Raw genomic sequence first — 12,548 nt, 5'->3', positions numbered from 1 at the left:
ACTGAGTTGTGTTTCTGTTCATGCATATTTGTTAGGTCAGAACTATATGTCTGAATGCTAATAATATAATGTGTTTTCTGTGCACAGAAAGGATAGAAATTGTAAACAATTTAGTTTGTCACAAATACCTTTTAATTTCCATTTCACAGTTTATAAATAATATAATGAAACATTCACAACATTTATGCTGTCACAAGTGTGCTAAAAGTAGCTAAACTACTGTGCATTGTGCATCACTAAATGCTCCAGTTCAAACGTAAACATAAAAATATATATATATCATATTCAATGCAAATATAAAACTCTCACAATCATAATTCAAGACAGAAACCACATTGTTGCAGATTTGATAAATAATACTCAAAGCAAATATGATGACGTGCTTTGTCTGCATACTCAATAGTATCATGATGTCATAGTCGCCAACTCTCAAACATTTGGTGTGAGACTCGCACTGTTATGTTCTGTCTGACACTTGTGAATTTTATTCATTTATTTTTTAGAAAAAATCCATTGCATCTCAGGCCAAAATATATTTCTGTTTTGGTCAGTCTTGAAAGTTGGCTGTTCAGATGATGCCTTCATTATAGCATAGTTTTACAGACAAAAACCAGGTTCTTGCTGAGAACGGCCTTTAAGGAGAAGCTTTGGTGACCTCCTGCCCTGCCGGGCTGACAGCTGATCAGTTTGACTGTACTCAACTTTGGATCACAGAGAACAAACACAGGCCTCAGGTCTGTGACTGAGGACGTACAAATATCTCTGACATGACCTAAGTATCCTTGAACACTTGACTGTTACACCTCGCTTAAGGGGACTGGGGACAAGAAGAAGCAGCGTTTGAGAACTGTTTTGGAGAAGGTATGGTGTCCAGTGTATGGGCTGATGTCCAGTTATATATGTCTGATGTCCAGTGCATGGTCTGATGTCCTGTACTTCTGCTGTGCTCACTGGATGAATGCATGCAGATGTCGTGCAGGACCCTGGGAATCACTGGGTCTGATTCTCAGTCTCAGTCTGATTCCCAGTTGAGCCATCGCTCTGATTCCCAAGGAGTCACGAGTCTGATTCTCAGGGGAGTCAATACTCTGAGCTGTCTTCGACTGGTGAGTTTGATTCTAAGACAACAGACATTACTGAAATTTAAAGTGAAAGTTAAACTTTGTTTACTCCTGCATGCCCATTAATTGTCCAGTAAATATATGTCCTGTACCTGTACTTTACTGTAAGTTGCTTTCGATATAAGTGTCTGGTAAATGTAAATTGAACTCGGTCATCTGTGATACCATGAGAAGTGATGAGGGTCATGGATCCAGCATCACTGGCATGTCTCTCCAATAACCCAAATGTCACCAAAACACAGGTACCATTATGAAGGAAGTCAGAGACCACATACCCACCCCTAAACATCCTGCCAATCAGCAACCACAGCCTATCAATTCAAAAGTCAACATCATGGACATGGCTTTGGCCCAATCAGGGGGTCTGTCCCTGCATCCTGACCCCACTGCAGCACCACCCACAGTTGGTAGTATTCCACACCTCCGAGTCCATTGTTATCTGTTACTATAGATACAGCTAGTTTCAAAAATGTTGGTGGGTGCGCCACATAAGAACATAGTGTCCATGTTCCTGTAAATAGCATTGGAATGGGGGCAGGAATGTGACTGCGTCTCGTCTGGATGCTGAGGGACGATGGCGCTCGGCGGTCACTAAGGGTTGAGCTGGCTGGAGGTCGCAGACGACCGCCGCTCCTCACTCACAACGTTGACCAGGAAACTGCTGCTGCCGCCACGGCTGCTCCAGTCGTAGCAGTCTGTGGACAGGCTGAAGACACACACACACACACAAACATACATACACAAACACACACACAAACACACACACACACAAACAAACATACCGGCTGTTAGTGACAGATCACAGATCAGATGGATTATGCTTACGTGCTGTCCTGAACTTTTCAAACTAAAATTAGACTACATTAGATTAAATTAAGTACCACAAGCATAAACACACTAGGTAGGCCTACAATACAGTAGGTATCCGAAGTACCACAAACTTAAAATCAGTGCCTGTTTTTATGGCCTATCTTTTTCCAGTTTTTGAAGTTCCCATGGAGAACCATGGCGTTCTAATAGGTTCTACCTGGTGGAGGTGCTCTGGGGTAGGATGCTCCAGGCCAGGTCGTCGTCACTGTCGTACCGTCTGGGGTTGTCGAAGAAGTACCGTCTGTTGGAGAACACGTGGCTGGGGATGGCCGAGTGAGTACTCTGTAATGGTCAGAGAGAGAGAGAGACGATTAAAGCTCATGGCAACAGTAAGGACCAGTCCAGCACTTACAGGTCCCCTCCAGAGCTCAGTAGTTATCTCTTGGTATTAAGAATGAGCGTGACTTTCAGTATCCACTAATTTCATTTACATACTGTATTATAATTAGCCTGGTAAACAAAACTCATTCACGAAGTGAATAGAGTCTGGTCACTCACGATTGGGATTCCTTTACAACATTTGCATTGTGACGGGTGATGCTCATTGAGCTCAATGCAAATCAAACCAGCTAGTAGGCTAACTGAAATAACACCCATGCCAATCTCTAGGTATGGTGAAGGGTATGTGATGATGTGGGGCTATTTTAATTCCAAAGGCCAAGGTAACTTTATCAGGATGCACAGTATTCTGGATCCATGAAATAACTGGCCTTTAAAAATAAAAATCTGCCTGTCTCTATGGGAATTTAACATAGGGGTGCCAATACTTATGACTCCTGTATTTTAAGGAAGAACATTTATTTATTTATGATACATTATTCATTCACTAAGACAATTGGTGTCCTTAAAGGTTGGATATTTCATCATTTTTCACTTAAGGCATTAAGATCAATTTCCAAAAGATGATTTTATATTCCTCTTTTCAGTCAACTTTAGCATGGGTGCCAATACTTTTGGCCAGCACTGTATATGGGCCTACCTTTGCTGTACATAAATGTACACATTGTTCTGACTGCAATTTCCAATGTTTGCAGGCATTGCTATAATACTTCATTTTAAGTATACAGTGCAGATAACACAAAAAACTCAGTGCACTGAAAGTGCCCGGATGAAGTGCCCTAAAAACCTAAAAGTTCAGACACATTATGCACACACATATACACACAGAAACGGACCTTGTCCTGGGTGGGTTTGCGGACCCTGAAGAAGAAGACCACAAGAGAGGTGGGCAGCAGCTCCCAGACGAACAGGATCACCCCGAACACGATGTAGCCCGCATCCCCCAGAGTAGACCTCAGGTCTGCCTGCAGGGCCACAGAGAGGCAGATGGTGAGGGAGTGTGTGTGTGTGTGTGTGTGTGTGTGTGTGTGTGTGTGTGTGTGTGTGTGTGTGTGTGTGTGTGTGTAAATTTACTATATAAGAGAGTGATAAAACTTGCACATGAAAGTTCAAGCGAGTGTGTTTTTGTATGTTTGTAGGTGTGCGTGAGGGAGAGAGAGAGAGACGAAAACAAAAAGTTTGAATATGAAAGAAATGTGTGTGCGTGCATGTGTGTATTTTGAGAGAGGGAAAGAGCCACAGAAAGAGATGCATGGTGTTTGCATATAAGAGAACCAGAGGGTGTGAGTGTCTGCGGAGCCTATAACTTCTCTGTCCTCATTCAGTCAGCTCTGCATCTGATTTAGAGATGGGTGAGGAGGAGAGGCTGAGGAAGCCAGACGCTCCACTTACACAACCTCTCAACAGCTCAGGATTCATCTCACTATTTACAACTGTCATATTCTCAAGCATGACATAATTTACATAATTATTTATAATGCACCTAAGGCCAAATTGGCAGAGGTTTCTGTGTGTGTGTGTGTGTGTGTGTGTGTGTGTGTCATCTTTCCGTTGTTCTAATTGACCAAGTTAACACCAGAGGCAGGAGAAAGAGGAAGTCTCTGTCCCAGTCAACCAATACAATAGACTGTAAATTAGTTTTTTAAATATTCTATTTTATATATTGTACTTATTATATATATATACATGTATATATCTACTTTTAACTGTAAGATCTTTTCTTTTTCTATATCCATTTCCTTTCCTTTTATATGGAACTGAATTGCCAAAGTGTAGGAAATGTGCTAGGCCTACATCTAAATCAGCTTGCCTTGCCTAACAAAAAAACAGCAAAGTTTAAGGTCTCCATCAGTCCAAACTTTTGTTTCCTCACCTGATCTGATACGTTGTACCAGTCATAATCAAAGGAGTTGATGCTCTCTATGTCGGTCAGAGCCAGGACCACCAGGTTGTAGCACGCCCTGGAAGCATACAGGAGAACCACCATGATCCCAATCAGGGTCACCTGACACACGGATGTTCCCTGTCAACCAATCAGACAGCGCAGAAAAAGAATCAGCAGTGCAAATCTCCTACATGATCTTAGCAGAAAACACTTTCCACAGACATCCATGTATAACACATATAACAACAATGTACACAGCACGATATGTACAGTGAGTGTTGTTCAACATACCGATGCAGTGACTGGAACACTGGCATCAGATTAATGCCTTTCTACTGGTCTCATCGAGAAGCTAAGCCACTTTGCATGGATCCTGGCAATATATAGGGGGGAATCTCTGACACTTCTGGAAGTGTGCTGATAATTTGAGCTCAACTGCCAATTTAAATTTATCCCTCCCTTAGTTCCTGGATTAGCAACTTGGCTAGAGTTGTGTATATGGGGCTTTGCTTTGAGACACCATTGCTAGTTTCCTGTTTACAGAGCCATCATAGTGGTAATGGTCCTGTATCCCTCCCTTAGTTCCTGGATTAGTAACTTGGCTAGAGTTGTGTATATGGGGCTTGCTCTTAGGTGGGGATCACATTAGGCAGCGGCAAGTGTAATACAACGCTCAGACCATAATAAGTTCTATCTCGTTCCTATGGTAACACAAACGGTTTGCCTTAACTGACAATTGAATATGCTCGCGTTGCGCTTTGAAAGTTGAACCAAGTAGATAGATAGATAGATACTTTATTGATCCCCAGGGGAAATTCAAGAAATTGAAGAAGTTCAGCACTCAGCTTGTTCAACGCTAGCGTTACGCCAGCGTTGCCACCGTTCCGCTGCAGAACCATAAAGAACAATAGAAACCTGCCGCTTGCTGCTGGCTAATGTGATCCCCGCCTTAGACACCATTATGTTCACAGAGCCACCATGGTGGTAGTGGTGGTGTGGGGGGGTAGAGGGTGTTGGGGGGCGGGTTACTGACCTTTGACTCCAGGTAGATGCTGGCGAGGGACATCTTGGCCACCTTGTAGAGGCAGACGGACAGGGAGATGGCGCAGAGGACAAAGAGTGTGTCGTTGATGGTGACGCGCACCAGGACGATGGTCTTCACCTGTGTGTCCGTGGTCTTCACGAGGAGCGCGCACGTGAGGTTCACCAGCAGGAAGAGAAGGCTCATGAAGACGAAGAGCAGGTAGAGGGGCATCCTGGAGCGAGGGAGGAGGGAGGGATAGAGAGGAGGAGAAGGGGGGAAGACAAGGGAATGGAGGGAAGTATTAGGAGAGGAGAGGAGAGGAGAAGAGAGAAGGAGCAAATTTAGGAAATTGCAGCCGTAGGGGCAAGGCCTCACAATGATGGAGGAGCTAGAAAAGCAGTTTGTGAAGGCGTAGAGCAGGTAGGGTGTCCTGGAAGGAGGGAAGAGAGGAAACTGGGAAATAAATGTGTTTAGGGGAAAAGAGGAAGAGAGAAAGAAAATGGAGGGAAGGGAGAGAGAGACGAGAGGAGTGCCAGGAAGAGGACTCCAGTGAGAAGAAGGGATGTGCCATATTGTAATAATTCCTCCCTGTGAGAAGAATTTGCCATATTGTGATATAGACTTAGATGATGACATTGTCTACTACATTTGTGCCACAAGGTGGGCAGCTCCCAATTAGAACGAGAACATGCATGGCAGAAGGCAGAGTTCAGGCTGTAGGCGTGAAAGAAGAGTTAGTCACTGAAGATGGTCAGTATTAAATTAACTTTTTTGTATTTGCACAGTTCTCAAGACTGCACGCTGATGTGACTTGTGGCCAAGAAAACCAGTGGGGAATGGCACTATTTTCATGTCGCCTAGAAACATTGTGATATACTGTAGTTAAGTGTATATCGGCCAGCCCTAGTAAGAAGATAAAGAGTGTGTGTGTGAAACCGTTTGGAGTGGGGAGGAACAAAATGAGTTAGATATGGCAGAAAAACACAAAGAACACATGGCTCATGAAGATAAATAGCAGCTTGAGGAGAATCCTGGAGTGAAGGAAGGACTAGAGAAAAGTGGAAAAAGAAAAACAGTGGAAAGAGTGTTTTGAACACATCTCTGTGTCCAGACAGGAGCAACACAGTTTGTTTTTTGTTATTTGTTACACAATATGTGTTGAAAATAGCACAACTTGTGTTGAAAACAACACAACTTGTGTTTTTTTTTTTTTAACTCATTTCTGTGTCCAGTTTAGGGACAACACATTTGTTGTAAGAGTGCAGGAGGGGGAGAGGAGAGGAGAGCAAAGGGAACGATATCGAGTAGATTTAGTGGATGCCAGCAATTACTCTGAGTTATGGGGATGGAGTGCGGGAGATGAGAGAAGGATAGAGAGAGAAAAGAAAGAAAGAGTGTAGAAGGAGGAAGGTAGAATAATAAGGAAAAGGTGGTATGTAGAATAATACTTAATTGCTGCTAGAAAGAAGCGAAGACAAGCAGATGAGGGTCCTGGAGGAAAAAAGGACGAGTGGAAAGGAGGGATGGGGGGAAAGAAAACGTATATGTAGGACTCAGCATTTACCAGCAGCGTCAACCAACCAGAGGCCTTTACCAGCAGCGTCAACCAGAGGCCTCGTAAAGAAAACGTATATGTAGGACTCAGCATTTACCAGCAGCGTCAACCAGAGGCCTCGTAAAGATCAAACATAAATGCATAGGGGAAGTTGGACCATGGAAGCATGGAGAGAGGGATGAGAGAGGTGTGGAGAGAGAGAAAAGGGAAAAAAGGGATGATAGGAAGGGGAGAACGAGGACAAGCGGACTAGATTTAGGACACACACCAACAGGAGGGGGCAAAGGTCGTATCACCAGAGGAAGAGGAAGAGGAAGACAGAAATACCACAGGGATGAGCGGTAAAGAAAATGTCAAGGTACCAGCAGACAGAAAGAGGAGACCAGTGGGGCTGTGGCTGCAGACATTTCCATTCTCAAGCAAGCCGATACGGATCGGTGCCGCTGTAGATGAACGTGTCATCTACATAACAGTCCCTTTACTTTTTACTTCACTTTAAGTATAAGTAAGTATGTATACTCCTTTGATCCCTGCATTTATCCCAATCCATGAATTAGTGAAACACAAACAGCACACAGTGAGGTGAAGCACACACTAATCCCGGCGCAGTGAGCTGCCTGCTACAGCGGCGCTCGGGGAGCAGTGAGGGGTTAGGTGCCTTGCTCAAGGGCACTTCAGCCGTGGATGTGGGCATGAGAGAGCAGTCTTCAACCACTTCCCCTCCCACATTTTTCCTACTGGCCGGGGATCGAACCGGCAACCCTTCGGTTACAAGCCCCAAGCCTTAACCAGTAGGCCAAGGCAATAGGATGGGGGACATGGAGCACAGAGGGGTTGACGTGGAAGAGAGAGGGTGTTGAATCGGATTAGAAAAGCATTTCAATAACCTAAAGTACTCAATTTCAGTCTGATTAGATCTGTCATGTAACCAATGCTCAGTTTAGTTGGAGTTTATCATGATTCCTGAATGAAGACGTGTCGTCATGGAATCAGATGTTTCACTAGTTGTCTTGGCATATTCTTGGAATATTCTGTATTGTGATAATGAGATTTTGGTGCTTTAATCCGATTACTCTGCACATGTACACACACTGAGAGATGGCATCAGAAACAGGCAGCATGCAACAGCCTTTTAAATTCACAGCCAATAAACAAAAGGGCAACTTGGGGGAACAAGAAAAAAGTTTGTATGAAGAAGATAGACATGGATGCAGACAGGTTAATGAAGGGTGATAGAGAATGACTGATGATTTCATGAGAAGGGAAATGTATGGATCTATGAGAGGAGGAAAAGACAGCAGACTATGGGGTGGGATGGAGGGAGCAGAAGAAGAAGGAGAGGGATGATGAGATGAGGGGTCAGAGGTCAGAAGTATTTACTAGGTATCTACTATTTTCTAGGTATCTACTGAGTATTTAGTACAGTAGGTATCTACTGAGTATTTACTACAGTAGGTATCTACTGAGTATTTACTAGGTATCTACTGAGTATCTACTGAGTATTAACTAGGTATATACTGAGTATTTACTAGGTATCTACTAAGTATTTACTAGGTATCTACTAAGACAATAAAGGCCTTTGCACAATAAAATCTGTAATTATGCGTTTCCTTTTTTTGGTCCATGCAAAAAAAAAAAAAAAATCAGTCGGACACCTCATTCGGTGAGACTGTATGGATGTGAAAAAAAAAGCAGAAACTTTTTGGGCAGACGAAAGTTTTAAAGTCCTTAAAACACACTTTCTGTTAAAGCACAATGCCCTGGCTGACTTACTTGTACTTGAGCAGCTGAGGGGAGAACTTGGACTTTGCCTTGAAGAAGACCTGAGAGTGGAGAACAAAGGAGAAGAACGGGGTCAAAAGGTCGCTCACGGCCTGATTGTGTTTTTTTTCTTTCTTTCTTTCTTTTTTGGTTTGTCTCTGATTCACATCTTATCAAGGAAACCTCATCACTCGGATTTCATCATTATGTGACTGTGAGACACAGCATGTTCTCATTGACGATATTGCAGAGGCACAAACTGCATTTGCCTTTTTCACTAATGCCTCGTCATCGTCTTCCTCCATGCATTTGGATTGGGTGATGTGTGTACCATTACTGTATCTAGCCACAATAGAAAAACTATATCTATTTACAAGGGTTATATAGCAGTCTCTTGTTGCAGTTCATATTATAAGTGTACACATTAGAGTATTAGATCTAGCATGTAACTATAAGTCAACTGTTTTATACAGTCAGTTTCATCGTAAACGCTGACGCTGAAATTAAAGTGCCTGAGGTAGATCTCCAAAGCACACAGCTCATTTATAAATACTCACTCAGGCCAAGAACAAGGTCAGTTTATGAAAGTCACAAGCAGTACGTAGAATCACAAAGGACACAATGGAACATACACACACACACACACACACACACACACACACACACACACGTAAGGGATAATGGACTCCACAGGTTCGGTTCACAGAAATGAATGCATGTTCGAGGTTGTAAAACGGCCTGACTCACAGCAGAGGGCCGTTTAAACCTTGTAAGTACATTAATTTCTGTGAACCGAACGCCTTATTCCACTGATGCCACTTGCGTTGTGTTCGTTTCCTGTTATAATTTAAAGGCTTTAATCGCTAAAACTGTCTTGTTTGTAGAGCTACTTCTTTCCAACACATATCAACTAATTTCTCAACTTACAAACTGCCATTACTAGTTCTAAATGGATGGTTGCTATGGCCAAAGGCTAGTAGTTCTCTTGCATCTCTCTTGCTGTCAAGCGGGTACATCCCAGGATTCTGATGAACCTTATGTTTGAAACATTGCTATTTTACTTAGGTTACTGCCATCCAACAAGCTGAAAGCCACCTCTGTCATATGCTACAATGTTGCCATATTCTGAACGTCTGTATTTTACAGCTCGGATGCAAAGTAACAGTTAATTTAAACTTCACAATAAGTTTGGCGAATTAATATACAAGTTATATAAAAATTGGATCTACTTCATGGGTGTGCAAATAACATACGGTTAATACACATTCTAAAGAACACAGGACAATGGGAAATTCAACCAAGCAGTGGAACGAATATTTATACCACACTGAGAAGAGCATGGCAATGCTAAGACCACATCCCTGCAGTCTCTTCATTTTATGGTACCACAACACCACAGTTTGTGGCGGTATAGTACCGCAGCGCTCGGCACCATACCGCTCCACACCGGACCAGACGTCTGCAAGTGTCTCCTTTTTTAATTAATGAGGAACAGGGCCGGCGGAGCTGCTTGGAATAACTCTAACACCCGTCTGTTAGATGTCTCTGCCACAACTCGCGTCAAAGAATCTCACACTTGTGTGTGTTTGTCTGTGTGTGTGTATGTGTGTGTAGTGTGATTGAGGGCATGCCTTTCCCCGGGAGAGAAAGCATACTCATTATATAGAGTTTGATAGTCTGCAGAAATCAACTTCTACAGTAGACTGTGTATATAAATCTCTCATAGGCCTGTGAATCTTAGTCTTCAGTTATGTAACTGTTACGTAACTCTGAGCGCAGTGAAACACTATGGAGGACATATTAAATGTCCAGTGTTCAACACTGAAACACATATACAATATATAATTATATTATATATGTTTTTGTTAAAATGTTATGTATATTGTATATATATATTTGTATGAATCGATATATGTGTATGTTTTTTTTTTTTTTTTTTTTCAGATTTGGCTGCTATGTGGTTTGGATTTAAAAGTTGTGTACCAGGCTTGTTTCCTGAGTCAGATAGCACATCTCCAATCATCTTGTACTGTAGCATCTGTGAGAGAGAGAGAGCCCCCCTGCTGTGCACACACCCTAGGCTGAACATGCCCCCCCCTCCGCCTGAATAGGTAATGGGGGATAAGTGGGTCGCACTCCAGTGCCTTTGTACCTCCACTGGAGAAGAGGGGTGGTGGCTGCTGCTACTGCTGCTAAATAATATAGGAAGAGAGGCTCCAGTGTGTAGCCTAGTCCCTTAGCCCACACACACACACACACACACACACACACACACACACAGCACACACACACACACACACACACACACACACACACACACACACAAATGTGCATCATTTCCCCCTCGCACCCAAATATGAACCTTCAGGCACACCAACACAAATCCAAATGTGCACCCCTCCTCCACTTACATATCTCACTGCACAACGAAATAAATCACACACACTCCAACTATGCACATGGACAGACGTGCTGAGGATCAAAACATATAACAAGATAATGAGGTACCCAACCCACCACACACATGAATCAATCTCACTGTCTCATATATGGCTCCTTACACACACACACACAACAAGCACAAGCACACACAAGCACACAGACACTAAATTAATCTCACTATCTCATAAACTGTTCCCAATAAACACATATCACACATATCTATCATTCTCCCACCTTCTTGTCTCCTATGCTCGCTGTTCATTTGAGCAACAATATGTATTATTACATTTTTACTATATTGTGTCTGTATGTGCACACACACACACACACACACAGCACAGCACACACACACAGCACACACACACACACACACACAGCACACACACACACACACACACACACACACAGACACACACACACACACACACACACACACACAGCACACACATAGCACACAAACACACACAGCACACACACACACACACACACACACACACACACAGCACACACAGCACACACATAGCACACACACAGCACACACACACACACAGCACACACACACACACACACACACACACACACACACACACACACACACAGCACACACACACACACAGTTTTTTCCCCTTTTCCCCAATCGTTCCTGTTACTAATCCTAATGCAGGAATCAATCTCTCCCAGTATCCCACAAAAATAGGCCTTTCAACTCATTCTCTGCCTCCCACACACACACACTCACATACACACACACGCCCACACACACTCACATACACACACACGCCCAGGGATGTAGTGGAGGCTAAACACAAGTACTGTAATTTCCCAACTATTAGCCCCAGTGTGTACAGTACATTGATTTTGCTGCTATGAGGCTATGAAGTTAATACATGGGGGCAGTTAATATGATGTTAATATGTTTTTTTTTTTAATTTATTTGCATAAAACACTGTCCTGCTGCTTATACACAATGTGGCTAATACACAGGAAATTACTGTAAACACAGTTTATCCACCCCGTATTAGAGTTGATCCACCTCTCAAAAGAGTTCATTCACCAATTGCACTTTTAACATTCAAAAATCACACTGTATTATCCACATTCACAATATGTACACTCATCAACACTCTAGGAAGCATTTACAGCAATACCACTGGTATTGTTATAAACATTAGACAATAACCTCCACCATCATCAAACATGTTCTGAATGTCTTTTTGCCGCATGTCGATGACAGAATTCATAGTTTACCCACCTCTTATTTTACCACTACATCCCTGCACGCCACCACACACGATCACATACACACACATGCCCACACACAATCACACACACACACACACACACACACACACACACACACACACACCCACACACACACACACACACACACACACACACACACACACACACACACACACACACACACACACACACACACACACACACAGACAGACACACACACACAAACATCCACACGTACTCACACGTCATCAAGTCAGCACCCTTTCAGTTTCCTGCATCTACTCTCCTTCTCTCCTTCCTTCTATAATC

The 12,548-nt window shown here is 43.0% G+C and overlaps 1 protein-coding gene across 1 annotated transcript in view; it reads right to left on the bottom strand.

The window, feature by feature from the left end:
* Positions 1–109: 109 nt before the first annotated feature.
* Positions 110–12,548, bottom strand: part of gpr137bb (G protein-coupled receptor 137Bb) — a 13,675-nt gene continuing 1,236 nt past the window's right edge. Inside the window, exons 2-7 of the mRNA XM_048249006.1 lie at positions 8,568–8,617; positions 5,249–5,471; positions 4,204–4,353; positions 3,167–3,295; positions 2,149–2,273; positions 110–1,827 (exon numbers count right to left, since the gene is read on the bottom strand). Coding sequence (XP_048104963.1) covers positions 1,713–1,827; positions 2,149–2,273; positions 3,167–3,295; positions 4,204–4,353; positions 5,249–5,471; positions 8,568–8,617 — 792 coding nt within the window. The 3' untranslated portion in view covers positions 110–1,712. The remainder of the gene's footprint in view (positions 1,828–2,148; positions 2,274–3,166; positions 3,296–4,203; positions 4,354–5,248; positions 5,472–8,567; positions 8,618–12,548) is intronic.

Source organism: Alosa alosa, chromosome 7 (genome assembly GCF_017589495.1).
Source record: "Alosa alosa isolate M-15738 ecotype Scorff River chromosome 7, AALO_Geno_1.1, whole genome shotgun sequence".
Classification (NCBI taxonomy): Eukaryota; Metazoa; Chordata; class Actinopteri; order Clupeiformes; family Clupeidae; genus Alosa; species Alosa alosa.
This window is presented reverse-complemented; position numbering and strand designations above follow the sequence as displayed.